The sequence below is a fragment of the Parasteatoda tepidariorum genome, chromosome 7 (genome assembly GCF_982258835.1).
Source record: "Parasteatoda tepidariorum strain Cologne lab strain chromosome 7, Ptep-v5.0, whole genome shotgun sequence".
Classification (NCBI taxonomy): Eukaryota; Metazoa; Arthropoda; class Arachnida; order Araneae; family Theridiidae; genus Parasteatoda; species Parasteatoda tepidariorum.
The window spans coordinates 47434341-47449248 of NC_141761.1; the positions used below are offsets into that span (position 1 = coordinate 47434341).

The following is a 14908-nucleotide window of genomic DNA, read 5'->3' on the forward strand; positions in this document are numbered from 1 at the left end:
CCCAGTATGGCATAAGGTGGATCAGTATTTAAAATATAAAATTCCACTGACCTAGCTATATCTCCAATTTTTAAATTTAAAGTACAAGTGTGGTTAAGTTGCAAAATACCTTTTGTTTGCTTTACATTAACAAAGTCTTTTCTTTCTTTTAGGACATTAAGTTTTTCAAAAAGCTTAGCCGGAATTATATTTAAAGTACTTCCTGTATCAATGTTTAACAGGATAGTTTTATTTGTCAAAATTGGGTTTTTGTCACTTATATTGTTTTCATTTTTATTTTGTAAATATCCAGTTACTATTAATTGACAATTTTGTTGTTGGTCACTTTCCTGTTTAGGCTGAGTTTGATTCTCAGCCGTAAAAATATTAGGTTTGTTTAGACAATTTTGGCCCCAATGATAAGCATTGGTTATACCAAGCTTATCACAGTATTTACATGGCTTAGGAGGCAACTCCTGGGAAGCCTGGGCGAAATGACTTTGTTGTTCATTTCTTTGAAACTTTTCATTTTGAATTCTAGGTCTAAATTGGGATTGTTGGTTATAACTTTGACTAGGCCGGGAAAAGTTTTGATTTTGTTGAGGATTATAATTTGGATTACCCGAGTTGTTAAAGAATGGCCGCCTTGGTACCCAGCCTTGATATTGTGGTCCATACCCATTAAATTTGGATTCTGGTAATTTTTGTTTAGTTTCAGTTTGGGGTAAGACCGTAGGTACATCATGAATTATTTTCGAAACAATTGTGAGCCATTCAATCGGGGTTTTGGGTTCTTTTAAAACCAAAAGTGTCCTAATTTGGGGAGGCAAATCTATAGATAGACCCTCAATTATATGTTCATTACTTAAACCTATCTTTCTACCTAACTCTACCTTTTCAGTAAAATATGAGTTAAGGTCTTTAGCTTGGCCAGAAAATTTTAAATTTTGAAAATCGTTTAAGCCAAAGAGAGGTGAAAAATAATGTTCTTGAAAAATTTCAACTATTTCTTGATATGAATTACAATTAAGACAGTTATTAATATACAATTTCAAAGCTGAACCTTTAATGAATTTTTGAAAATTTCTAACTTTCCATTCGTCATTACATTTAGCATCTAGAGTTTGTTTTTCGAAGTGTTTGAGCCAGGATGTGAATTGAACACCAATGTCAGGCTCAAAGACTAGTATGTCTGGTTTATCCTCTAGATTTTGATGCATATTTGTAATTTTTGCCACTCCGTAAGGGCATTAAAATAACCAAAATAAATTTCAATAATTAAATATAACATTTAGAAGGAAAAAAAACTTAAGTTTATGAATAGCACATCTTTTGCTTTTTTAAACACCATAATAAAATAAAAATTTAAATTTCTCTTCTACAATTAATATACACTGTGATATATAATGCAATAAAAAGAGTGATTCTTTAAATAATTAAAATTATAATCATACTGAATAAAGAGTGAAAAAAAATATGATGGTAATACTAAATTTTAATATTATTTAATTTAAACAAATAATATGGTAAATCATTGAATAATAATATCAATAAATTGAAATATTATCAAAATATAAATAGCCATAAATTTGTTTGTTTTAATTTCGAGATATGAGCGTGAATGATTAGAAAGCATTCACGTTTAAAAATTTCACCATTAAAAATCAATTAAAAATTTCATCATTAATATCAATCATTAAAAATATCAGAGCACGATTTGTCAAGTAAGTATAATGGATATAAAATGTGTAAAATATTAATCCCCCCAAAGAAGATTTTCATAGCACTCATCTATTTTTGTTCACAAGTTTTCTTCACTAAGCACGATCCACTAAAGTTCACACACTGAACACATAGCACCAACAGTTGAGAATTTTGTTAACGGGTGTTGAAAATCATTCAAGGTTTTGTTTTTGAACATATGAGCAGACAGACTATCTGACCTCTGATGACGCATCGCGTTGCACCAACCTATCGTAAAATCATTTTCTTTTTATTATTATTTTATATGATGACATTTCCATCAAGTTGATATACACAAATGGGATTCCGTCAAAGTGCTTCTAGCACTCAAGTGGGGGAGACTCAAACCAGGCAGCGTTGAGATCCACTTCTGTAATAACGGAAACGAAGACGTCAGGCACTGTTAAAATACAGTTGAGACCACTCCAATGGATACTTGAAAGAGAAGTCCCAAAAATCTTCTTTTAATTATTTTTGGCATCAAATTCCTTTAGTCATGCTTCAAAAGAATAATATGTGTTTCACGAACAATGTCAGTTCAGCAGCAATTTTATGATTCCGCCAATTGTATTTTTTTTTTCACTTTTGAATTATATTTTGAAGAAGCATTTTAGCAATTATTATCCTGCGCCCGTTTCATCAGTTCTTAAAATCCTGCTCGGCTTGTAAAATGATGCAGTCGGACCGAGCAGGAAAACAGACACAGGATTTTAATTAAATCAGAGTAACTTTTATTTGAACATTCTTAGTTGAGTGAGAGCGAAGAAGTGATGTTTACTCCATCAGCAAACAGTCTTTCTGGTAGGGAAAATCTTGCAAAAAATCCTAAAATGTCTCTATTTAGGGAAAAGAGGGAAATCTCAGAACTTACAATTGGTTAATGAACTTGCTCGAGTGATTCCCACGGCTTAAAAGGGAAAAAAGATCTTTATTTAAATGTATGCATACTTTGGCTAAAAATAGATTTAGAAACAGGATGTGGCTTTTAAAAGTGTGAGAAAGTATTTCAAATAGAATAATTAATTAGTAATAAAGTAGGAGTTGTTTTATAGCAAAGAAACTAACATAAAAAGATTAATAAAAGCTTTTTATGTTACATATATATATATATATATATATATATATATATATATATATATATATATATATATATATATATATATATATATATATATATATATATATATATATAATTAATTGCGTTTTTAATTCTTAGTCTAAGAGTCGAATAATCAGTTAAGGAATTATACTAATGATTTCTAATTTAAGCTTATTTGTCTATGATTATCAAGAATTTGATACTAAAAAGCTTCGAGATTAAGGATTCTGCTAGTTTTATCTGATAATACATTATCTGTACTTTGCTGATAATAGATATGACACACTAACCTTGTCATGTCACGAATGGTTAAAAACTTGATATGTATTAAAAAGAACAAGCTATAAAATGTTTAATCCTATGTTTAGAAGCAACCAGTCAGAAGAAATTTCCTAATGAATGATCAACATAGTGTGGCTTACGATCTGAATCGAATCAAATATATAAAATAAAAAGCTGAATAAGAGTTCTTAGAACGGGGTAACGAAATTCAATGATCACTGAGCAAAAGAAAGGATATTGAAGTTGCGCGTTGATCTTGCACCTGTTGAATTGATACATTGTCGAAAAATGTAGTAGGGTATATGAGATAAAAATGACATTTGTTTGACAGGAAAAAATGCGTTTTATTGAGCATTTGGGTAAAAAAAGAAGAAAAAAAACACACAATTTGTGCACATGAGAAAAGCAATTAAAAAAAGGTGATTCCTTAAAAGAAAATCGTTTTTGTTAGGGTATGTTTTCCCCGGACGGCCAGTAACGTTGAACATTGAATCGTCGAGTCAATGAGGTTATTAGTGAGGTATTCTGTCCCACTCCTTCAGTCAATTCATTCGCGTGATCCTTCCTCCAAAAAGAAATCATTAACCAAGTTAGCACGACCTAGCCTGTAATTGTCGTCCATCAACATGAAGTCATCTCCAATTACTACAGCGTAAGGGACTACAATTCTCATCCCTATATTGGCGACTGGGCAGAGCTCCATTTCGAATGATACGAAGATCTGTGAGCCCATCAATGGATCAAGCAAGATGATAAGCAAAGTGAACGAAATGATGGATGAAGTGTTGGAGGCAGACTTAAGCATAGACCATCACTCCTCCACCCCCAAATCTTACAGTTTCGTGCAAGAACGCGGGATTGTTTCCAGTGCCACATTCCCTCCAAATGAAAATACGCCTATCATCAGGATGAACAGAAAAACGAAACTCGTCAGAGAAAAGAATATTACTTCATTCATTTCTCCTCCAGTTCTCATGCTCTGTTGTCCACTCCCTACAGGCGCGATGGTGCCTCGCTGTTAACGTGACACACACCATTGGTTGGCGAGCATGCAAATTTACACCGTGAAGGCGGTTTCGGACAGTTTGTGTCGAAACTGTGGTGCCAGTAGCCAAACGAAGGTGTTGCTGAAAACGAGTGGCATTCATATTTCGGCGTCTCTGAGCCGTTAGCGTTAAATAACGGTATTCATTGGACGTTGTTGCCCGTTTATCTCGGCCTGCATTTCCAAACTTCAAAAAACGGTTCCAGATCTTGGAAATCACACTTTATGAAACTCAAATGGCTTCTGGTTTTTCAGCTTGTGTTTGGCCCCCATCTAACTGGCCAACAACACTCCAAGATTCTGATTCGGTTGAATGACTTCGTTATGACATCGCATTCATCGAAACAACGCGCTCAACGAATGTCGACCATTCTTTTTCGCTTCGTCTTACATTGAGTTGAAAACCAAATCAAATCGTTGCCGTCAAAGCGTCGTCTTCGACGTCAAACTCAAAATTTGCAAACTGCGAAGATTGAAAATAAGATAAATTTTCATTTGTGAAACAGCATTAATTAAAAAATTGCTTATACCGTTATTTTATTCAAGACTTAAAAGATCCTTTATTTGTTTTGAGCAGTGTAATAGAATTGAACAACACTAAGAAATCACGCAAAAAATTGAAAGACCAGCTCAATAAATAAAGCTAAAAAAATTATTACATTTCTTTATTTGTTATATTTTGTCCTTCCTTGCGACTTTACGTTATTAGATTAAGTAAAACACGTTTTTAGTAGTTTCTCACATCAGAATAAATATTTACTGCATTCAAGAGTATTTGGCATGATGCTATTACTTGAAGCCAAATCATGATAACTACAACCAAGGGACTTTCTCCGGCACTTATTCTTTCAGAGGGTTATAAAAAACCTCTTTCCAATGTATCCATATTTAACCTTCTAAGTACTGATGCAGTATAATAGGTGTCAAATATATTAACGTAGAACATCGTACCTATATTAGTATATTTGATACCTATTAAAACTGCAGCACTTACCTGTTGTTGTTGTTGTTTCTAATGCCAAACTTTTTTTACCCCCAGACGTATTGATTTGTTATGGGAACATGGAGGACTTTGCGACTCGAAAGATTTAACGTGCATCAGTCACCATTTGCTACACTGGGAGTCTTCAGCCGGCGGGGTTCGAACCCACGAACTCTCGGACATGATCCCAGCGCCCTACCGACCAGGCTATACCGGCCTGCAGCATTTACCTTAATATCGAAAGTGCCTATTACCAAAATCAATTAGGCATAATTGGAGTTAATTATATGAATTTTTCTGAAATAATTTAGCTTTTAACAAAGCTCATTTTTTTTATTTTAAGTAGTACTTAATTACCAAAACTACTCAAGCATTTTTAGCGTCAAAAATAGTGTACCTATTGAACGAATTAATACCGTTTCTCCATTAACTTTGCTTTTAAGTACAAAGATTACTTTTTTTATTTCAATTTATATTACCTACCGAAATTAATCAGCAGCATCAATAATAGCATTGCGATTTTTTTTTTCGATTCTCCTAAATGAATTTGCGTCATTTCTTTATTAAATTTGTTTTGTTTATTGTTTATTTATTTCAATTAGTACCTATTACCAAAATTAATTAAGCATCATTGGAGCCGAAAATAGTATGGGGATTTTTTCCACTTCCCTAAATAAATTAGTAAAATTTTCTACTAATTTCGCTTTTTAGTATAGTTTGTCTACGGTAAGAACTCCCCCTCGCCATAAAGTCTGAGACCGTCTGCTGCTATGAAGACGAGAGTAGCACATGTCAGGGAAGGTAGCTTCGCTTCACTCTAGGGCTAACACAACAGACAGGAGAAAAAGAGTACCTCTCTCTCGCCAACCTGTGCCAAAACTTGTCCTAAACAGTGACCCCACACTCTTACTTGAAATAGTTATACCTCGTTACCATAGCCACCGCCATGGGTCCAGACGAATGGCTGGGAAAGTTCTTACTTTAGACAAACTATGCGCAACTTTTTTTTCAATTAGTAGATACTTATTACCAAGACTATTCAACCATAGTACGGTGGTTTGTTTACAGTTCTCCTTTTAACGAATTAGTACTATTACTCCTTTAATAAGACTTATCAGTACACAACTTACTTCGTATCTCAATTACCGTTGATTTAAATTACTTGGTTTAATATTTTATTTTATTTCATTTTATAACCGTCAATGAACAGTGGACCCAATGTTTGGGTTTATGACTACTAATCTGTTGCTAACGCTGTAGCTTAGTAATTTTGAACCCGATACAGAAGACAAGGGAACTCCTGGATCAAGAATTGGAAGAAATTTTTCTTCGTGGAAGGCTTGTTGATGAAACTAAACCGCATTTGCGTTACACTGTCAGGAAAACCACGAAAACCTCTCATGTTTAGCCTGAAGGCAAGGGTACTCTAACACATAATCTGTCTACCACTGAGGATATTTTACGTCAGCACTATGGTCGGTGTGAGCCGGGTACGGAACTCGTATCGAGCAGTTATCGCAGGAGTTCGAACCTGGATTACCTCATTGGAAAGCGATTGCTCTATCCCCTGAGCCACCACAGGTTTAATAGAAGTTTGAAAAAGCGTAACTATAAACGAAATAAACACATGCTTTTAGATATATTTAGAAATATTATTTTAGTGACGTACTCCACCTATGATTATTGAGTTACGTTAATCATTGAGTTAATTTTGCATAACGAATGAAATAAAAATAATTTTATATTAAAGAACGCGCAATAAATTCCTTTTTTAATGAGGGCTAAGAGCTAGAAAGCAACAATGTAGTTGTCTTTAAAATATTTGATTTTTTTTTTGTCGTATGCCTGTTTAGGCAGTGGGGGTGCGATTGTTCCTGTTTTTCAGTGGCTCCATCTATGGCCAGGAATTCGACTTCTGCCACGCCATTCACACAACCACAACCCGTTTATAGGGCGGGTCACATTCACACACACACAAAGGAGAAAGGACATAGAACACATAGAGAGAGAAAGAAACATCCATGCCTTGGCCGGGATTCGAACCCAGGACCTTTCTGATGCAAGGACAGTTCCCTGCCCCCTACACAGACCGGTCGACAAAATATTTGATAAAAAACGATAAAAAAGAAAGATAGATATGCAATTTAATTTTTATCAATGGAGAGTTCTAAACCAATAAGATCAGAACCATTCACTTTTTGCTCGTTCCACTCGAATGGTTCGTAGTGAAATATTCCAATTTTGACAATGATCTTCCCAGTTATTTGAACTCTCAGCATGCAAAATTTCATCGGTAAAAAAAGGAATGGATTGGTTATCGATTAAATGTAGATCTAATGGCTTAAGAATTAGATGCGGCTATAAACCAGTGGTTTCCAACTAGCGACTCGGGGGGCGAATCCGGCTCGCGAAGTCTTTTTTTTTTTGTGGCCCGCGAACTAAAATATATCAATAGTCATTTTTTTGCGGACAATTTTCGTAAAAATTCTATATGGGTTCAAAATACTTTTCTCGTTAATAAAAATCTAATTTCTTTGTTTCTGTGAAATTTATCATACCAACGGTGCAAAAAAAAAAAATATTTGTCAGGTTTTGCATCCAAAAAAATATTTATTTAAATACAAAAATAATCGTGTATGTTGCTCTTTTTTATTTCATTTTTTTTGTATTTTGTGAATAAAATTTAGCATATGTGTATCAGAAATTTTCTCGAAGAAATTCTCCGATTTAACTTTTTTAAAACCACTCATTTTGGACGAAAATATTTACACACACATTTGTAAATTTAAAATTTAAATATCTGTTCTCTGGTGGTTGCAGCAGAATCTGACAGTAATATTTAATGTTCCTTCAAACATAAAAGAGTCCTACATAAAATTTTGATCAAGTTGAGGCCCGCCATATGATTTGTGTTTCTAATTGTGGCCCCCGGCCTCATGTAAGTTGGAAACCCCTGTTCTAAACTCAAAAGACATTAGATATTTAATAAGAGTAAATCAACGGGGGAAAACAGAGAAACAAATTAAAAAGACGTAAAATAATTAGTATGCCCTTGAATCGCAAAACTTGTGTTGATCTGAAGAACTCCCTAATTGAATTTCCCAGACCCTTAGAAATATTTAGAGAATTATTGATTAGATTACTGTTAGACTATTATTGATGACAATGATACTTAACTAATGTTGATAAAATATATTAAATGAAATAAAAAAGTAACCTATCTACTAAAAGGCAAAGTAAATGGGGAAAGGATACTTAATCTGTTTGGAGATTTTATTATTGTTACCAATGCTTAATAAATAAAAAAAATTAACTGCATGCTAAAATGCACAATTAATGAAGAAATGGATAGTGGGAAATTCGTTTAGAGCAGTGTTTCCCAAAGTGTGGTACGCGTACCCCCAGGGGTACTGTTAACAGTTTAACCGGGGTATGGTGAGCTACAGATCTAGCCTCACCTAACTTTATTTAAAGCTTTAAATTTATTTAACACCGTTGGCAACGTTCCGTTGACAACTGAGTTGTAATTTGGATTTTCACTTTTCCAGCTTTACCTTTTTTCATTCTCGGCCGTCAAACCAGATGGTTGTGTTCTTGTTTTTAGTTAATAAATTTAGTTTATGTATGAATGATATTTCTTTCCTTGTACATAACGTTCAATAGACCCTCGAAGACACGGGGGCCTAAAAGTGGTGACCCGTTTGGACATAGAACACGTATAGTCTGCAAATAGAATGTGTTTCTTTCATGGTGGTGTCAACTGGCGTTCAGTAAGCTTATTCTACGACGTAAATATGGTCATTTATTTCAAATATTAGATGAAATTTAAATTTATAAATGCTTAAGATAATGCAAATTTTTTAATATTTCTATAAAGTTAATTGAACTTTTTAAAATATTCTGTCATTATATTTGACATTTAATAACTACTTTTCAATTTCGTAAACTTTGTTACTCTAATCTTAATTTACTATAAATTTCAATTACAATGTGTGAAAAGCAATGAATTTTTAATTAGAGTATAAGAAATACAATTAATTAGTTTCAACTTCACTTACAATAATTTTAATTTAAAATGAAGTATTCTTCAACTGTATTTTGCATTCTTTCTCAAAATGCATTTATTAACTTATGTTTGATATACTTCGATTAGAAATTTAAATTTGTGATTTATTGTGCATGCCTTTTACTTTTTGCTCTCTGACTCGCTCATATAAACAAAATGCCTGACGAAATTACTGCTTCTGAAAGCGTGGCAGATGTTGCTCGCGTCGCTTTTAAAGCACCCCCGTTTTGGCGCGCTAATCCAGAAGTGTGGTTTATTCAATTGGAATCTCAGTTTGTCGTATCTGGGATAAGCGCCGACGACACAAAATATCACTGCGTTGTGTCTGCTCTAGATGGAGATGTTCTAACTTTAATTTCGGATATTATTCGGCAGCCACCTACTGATAATAAATATGAAACGATTAAAAATAGAATAATTGCAAACTATGCAGATTCCGAAACTGCTCGTTTGAAAATGCTTCTTAAAGACTTAGAATTGGGAGATAAACGACCTTCTCACTTATTACGCTCCATGCAAGATCTCGCTGGTAATTCTATAAGCACAGAAATTTTACGTTCACTTTTTCTTCAGCGTTTACCGGTCTCCGTGCAACAAATTCTTTCAGTTTGCATGGAAAAAGGTGAGCAAAATTTATCTCTCCTAGCCGAGAAAGCCGATAAAATTTTGGAAGTAACTCAAAATTCATTGACAGTTAATTCTATAAATGTGACAGATGACAATTCGCGTTTTCAAAAATTGGAGGATGAAATTCGTAAACTTTCCGAGACCGTTACACGTTTGTCTAGACAACAATATCGGAATAAAAATAAATTTAGCACACGTAGACAAGGTTCTCGTTCAAGGTCGACACAGCGCACTGTGGCTGGACCTCTATGCTGGTATCACTATAAATTCGGTACTAAAGCTAATAAATGCATTCCTCCTTGCAATTACGCTCAAAATTTGGAAAACTGATTGGACCCTCTGTTCATGCGACGGCAGATATAGGTCCTAGTCAAAGTCGCCTATTTGTATACGACAGACTCACCAACCGCCAGTTTCTTATAGACACCGGGGCTTCTGTTTCAGTTATTCCAAAAACACATATGCAGAAAAATTTGATTTCTAATAAATCTTTTGATATTTATGCTGCTAATGGTTCAAAAATTGCAGTTTACGGTCAGACAACATGTACTTTAGACTTCGGAATTTCCAGGCGATTTCAATGGAAATTTCTTGTCGCTGACGTTACTCAACCAATTTTAGGAGCGGATTTTCTTACCCATTTTAAATTGCTGGTTGATTTAAAAAATAAAAAATTGATTGATTCCTTAACTTACGCTGGTATTAAAGGGGAAACATTTCCTACTTTCTCTTTGGGTTTAACAACTATTGCAGAAGATGCTGTTTATCGGAAATTATTATTGCAGTACCCTCGCATATGTACGAATAACTTAACTTTCAACACTTCAACTCATGATGTTCAGCATCATATTCAAACTACAGGTCCTCCGGTGTTTGCAAAAACTAGACGTTTGCCACCGGATAAACTTGCAGCCGCCAAAAAAGAATTTGATTATATGTTAAAAACCGGCTTATGCAGGCCTTCAAGCCCATGGGCAAGTCCCATTCATATGGTGCCGAAGTCAAACGGCACTTGGAGAATATGCGGTGATTACAGACGGTTAAATTCTATTACAATACCGGACAGATACCCTCTCCCACACATTCATGATTTCGCTTATAGCCTAAATGACTCAAAAATTTATTCAAAGTTAGATTTTGTTCGAGCGTATCATCAGATCCCTGTCGCGGAAGCAGACATTGAAAAAACAGCTGTTATAACCCCTTTTGGCTTATTCGAATTCACTAAAATGATGTTTGGGCTCTGCAATGCAGGACAAACTTTCCAACGCTTCATGCATGTCGTTTTAAGGGGATTAGAATTTTGCTTCGTATACCTTGATGACGTTTTAATTGCTTCTAAAACTTTAGAAGAACACTTAACTCACTTAAATATAGTTTTTAAACGTTTTGATGAATACGGAATTGTTTTGAATACCGAAAAATGTGTGTTTGGAAAATCAAAGTTAACATTTTTAGGTTTTGAAGTGTCTCCCGATGGAATTGCTCCTTCACCTAGTAAAGTGTCCGCAATTACCGATTTTCCCCAACCTAAAACTGTATCGGAATTACGTAGATTTTTAGCAATGTTCAATTTTTACCATAGATTTATAGATCACGCTTCCGAAAAACAATCTCTCCTTAGTTCCTTACTCACAAATAAAAAGAAAGACCCTACACCCATTAATTGGTCAACCGAAGCTGTGTGCGCTTTTGAAACTTGCAAACAAGCCATTTCTAAGGCAGCAACACTTGCACACCCCACACCCGCCGCAAAATTGTTTTTGCATACAGACGCGTCCGACGTTGGTATAGGCGCAGTCCTTCAACAGCTTAAAAACTCCACACTCGAACCTCTAGCATTCTTTTCTCGCAAACTCATGCTCACTGAAAGAAAATACAGTACGTACGATAGAGAGTTACTCGCAGTCTACTCTTCCATACGGTACTTCGCTCACATGTTAGAGGGAAGAGAGTTCCATGTGCTAACGGATCATAAACCGCTGACCTTCGCATTCCAGCAAAAATCGGATGACTCTTCACCTCGTAAAAACCGACATTTACAGTATATAAGTCAGTTTACAACGTCGATTCGTCACGTGCCTGGAAAAGAAAATGTTGTTGCTGATGCACTTTCCCGCATAGAGGAAATAGCACTCACTGGTCCAATGGACTACGCTGAACTTGCAGCAGCGCAAAAATCCGATCCCGAACTTAGCACTTTAAAGTCGTCAGCTAATTCTAGTTTAGTTTTCAAAAATATTGTATTTCCTCCTGACGGTATAATACTTTGTTGTGATACTTCTACTAATGTTGCACGTCCATTTATTCCTCAATCTTATCGACAAATAATTTTTTACAAATTTCATAACCTGTCACATCCCGGTATACGCGCAACAATTCGTCTCATTAAACAAAGGTTCATTTGGCCTTCCTTGAATAAAGATTGTACCCTGTGGTGTCGAGCTTGTGTCTCGTGTCAGAGAGCTAAAATTCAAAGGCATACGAAATCACCTTTAAAAGATTATCCTCTAACTTCTGATAGGTTCGCGCATATACATATTGATATCGTCGGACCACTTCCTACATCGAAAGGTTTTAGATTTTGTCTCACAACAATCGATCGCTTCACGCGTTGGCCTGAAGCAACGCCAATTGTTGACACCACTGCTGAAACTGTTGCTGCTGCCCTACTGAATACCTGGATAGCTCGCTTTGGAGTTCCAGAAACTGTAACTACTGATAGAGGAGCACAATTTGAAAGTGAACTTTTTTCACAATTATCCAGAATGCTGGGTATACACAGAACTCGAACAACAGCTTACCACCCACAAGCTAATTCAATGGTCGAACGCTTTCACCGACACTTAAAATCGTCCATTAGAGCCTATGCCACAGAAAAATGGATCGAAGTCCTCCCACTAATTCTTTTAGGAATGAGAACTGCTATTAAAGAGGACCTCACCTTTTCAAGTGCAGAGATGCTCTACGGTACAACCCTTCGATTACCTGGAGATTTTTTCCGACCTTCCAGTACTGGCAAAGAATCCCGCAATGTCCCGTTTTTTGTACAAAGACTTCGTGAGTTCATGTCTACATTGCTTCCTACTCAAGTACCACGGCACGGACAGCACAATATTTTTGTGCATCAAGACTTGAAAACGTGCACACATGTGTTTGTGAGAATTGACAGTGGCCGCCGAAGCCTCGAATCTCCATATCACGGCCCACATAAAGTTGTGAAACGCAACGACAAAGTGTTCACCTTAAAAATTGGAAATAAAGAATCAACAGTAACCATTGACAGACTTAAACCATGTTTTACAGACAATACGTCCAATGTGCATCCAAGAGTTGAAAATCTCCCCACAAATCCTCCATATAAATCTATTCTAAAGAACAGTATGGAATCTTCACAACAATCAACGAATCTTACACCTTCCAAACCGAAACAGCATAAGGTTAAATTTGAAAACTCTCCTCGATCTTTAACCAAAACTACAATGAGAGGAAGAAAAGTTCAAGTACCTGTTCGTTACCCGCAATAGACATTTGCGCAGTTTATTTTTGGTAACGTTCGTGGACCTCACTGGAGGGGGAGTACTATGGTGAGCTACAGATCTAGCCTCACCTAACTTTATTTAAAGCTTTAAATTTATTTAACACCGTTGGCAACGTTCCGTTGACAACTGAGTTGTAATTTGGATTTTCACTTTTCCAGCTTTACCTTTTTTCATTCTCGGCCGTCAAACCAGATGGTTGTGTTCTTGTTTTTAGTTAATAAATTTAGTTTATGTATGAATGATATTTCTTTCCTTGTACATAACGTTCAATAGACCCTCGAAGACACGGGGGCCTAAACGGGGTACGCGTTCCTATGCGAAATATCTTGCAACAAACGAAAATTTCAAAAAATTTTATTTAAAAACAAAGCTAGCCATAAAAATTTACGATGACGTATTTTTCTATTGGCTATTTTTTGCAGAGTAAACAGTTAATAATGAATTGTGTCAACAGCCAGTTGTGATTTTTATCTTTTGTAAAAAAATTTTATAGTAAAAATAAAGATATTTTTTAAAAAAATATATTCATTTTTTTATGAGTGGTACACAGCGTTACGAAAAATTTAGAAAGGGTACACAGAAGTCATAAGTTTGGGAAACACTGATATAGATTATTAAAACTGTACCAATACTAAGCATTCTTAATACTGAGATACTGTTGAAATCAGTGTCTTACGCTCCTTTCAAAGGGATATGAACGGGCGAAAATTACTTGGTAGCTATACATTTTTTTACTATCATGAGTTTGCTGTGAACAATACCATTCCTCCAAGGGACGCTAAATACAGTTAATCTCTATGCTGATGAGTAGAATTACAAAAAAAGTGTTTTGCTTAATATAATAACGTAAAGCCACCGGGAAGGGCAACGAATAATAATAAATAAAAATGAATTTATTTAAGCTTTATTAATTGAAGATTCAAGTAGAGAAACATTGTGACATTTTCTGAAAGGCTATAATCACGGTAAGAAGTAAAAAGGTGATCTTCGAATTATTTTATTACCGATTTATTAGAAGGCGTAATTTATAATTATTCGTCTTATCCTATTGACCGCTGCCTAATTTAAAAATAAAAATCATACATACATCCTAAAAACTTATGTGGATTAGTTACGTTAAAATTAAAATGAAAGTAAAAACAATTTGTTACATTAACTATACCCATATTGATGCACTCACTTCATGTTATTTTCACTCATTCATAAATACCCCTACAATGTCACTTACCTGGTTCTTCCACTAAGTTCTTCACTTGTGTTGGCATATGCTTTTCAATTTTGTGCATGATTTCGTAGTGTTGTTCAGTACTGATTAATTGATTTTTTATTTACCCCGTACGAAGAACGGGTATTCAGCTTATAAACTTAATATAGTACAAAAATAAAACGTGAAAAAGGAGAAATTGCAAGCAAAAAATATAGAAAGGAGAAGTTCAGTTCTTTGAATACAGAACAGGATTGCTCGGAGCAGCATGTTACACCAGAAAAAAAACTTGCAGGGTAAAAAACATACTCAGATTTAGCAGAGCATCATATGTACTAA

General features: G+C 34.9%; 1 protein-coding gene across 1 annotated transcript; it reads left to right on the forward strand.

Annotated features, from left to right (window-relative positions):
- Positions 1-9352: 9352 nt before the first annotated feature.
- LOC147807123 (uncharacterized) lies at positions 9353-10153 on the forward strand. The gene has a single exon (XM_087168775.1). The coding sequence runs from the start codon at positions 9353-9355 to the stop codon at positions 10151-10153; it is 801 nt and encodes a 266-aa protein (XP_087024901.1).
- The last annotated feature ends 4755 nt before the right edge of the window (positions 10154-14908 follow it).

Coding starts and splice junctions, on each gene's coding strand:
- LOC147807123 (XM_087168775.1), top strand. CDS start 9,353: ATGCCTGACGAAATTACTGCTTCTGAAAGCGTGGCAGATGTTGCTCGC.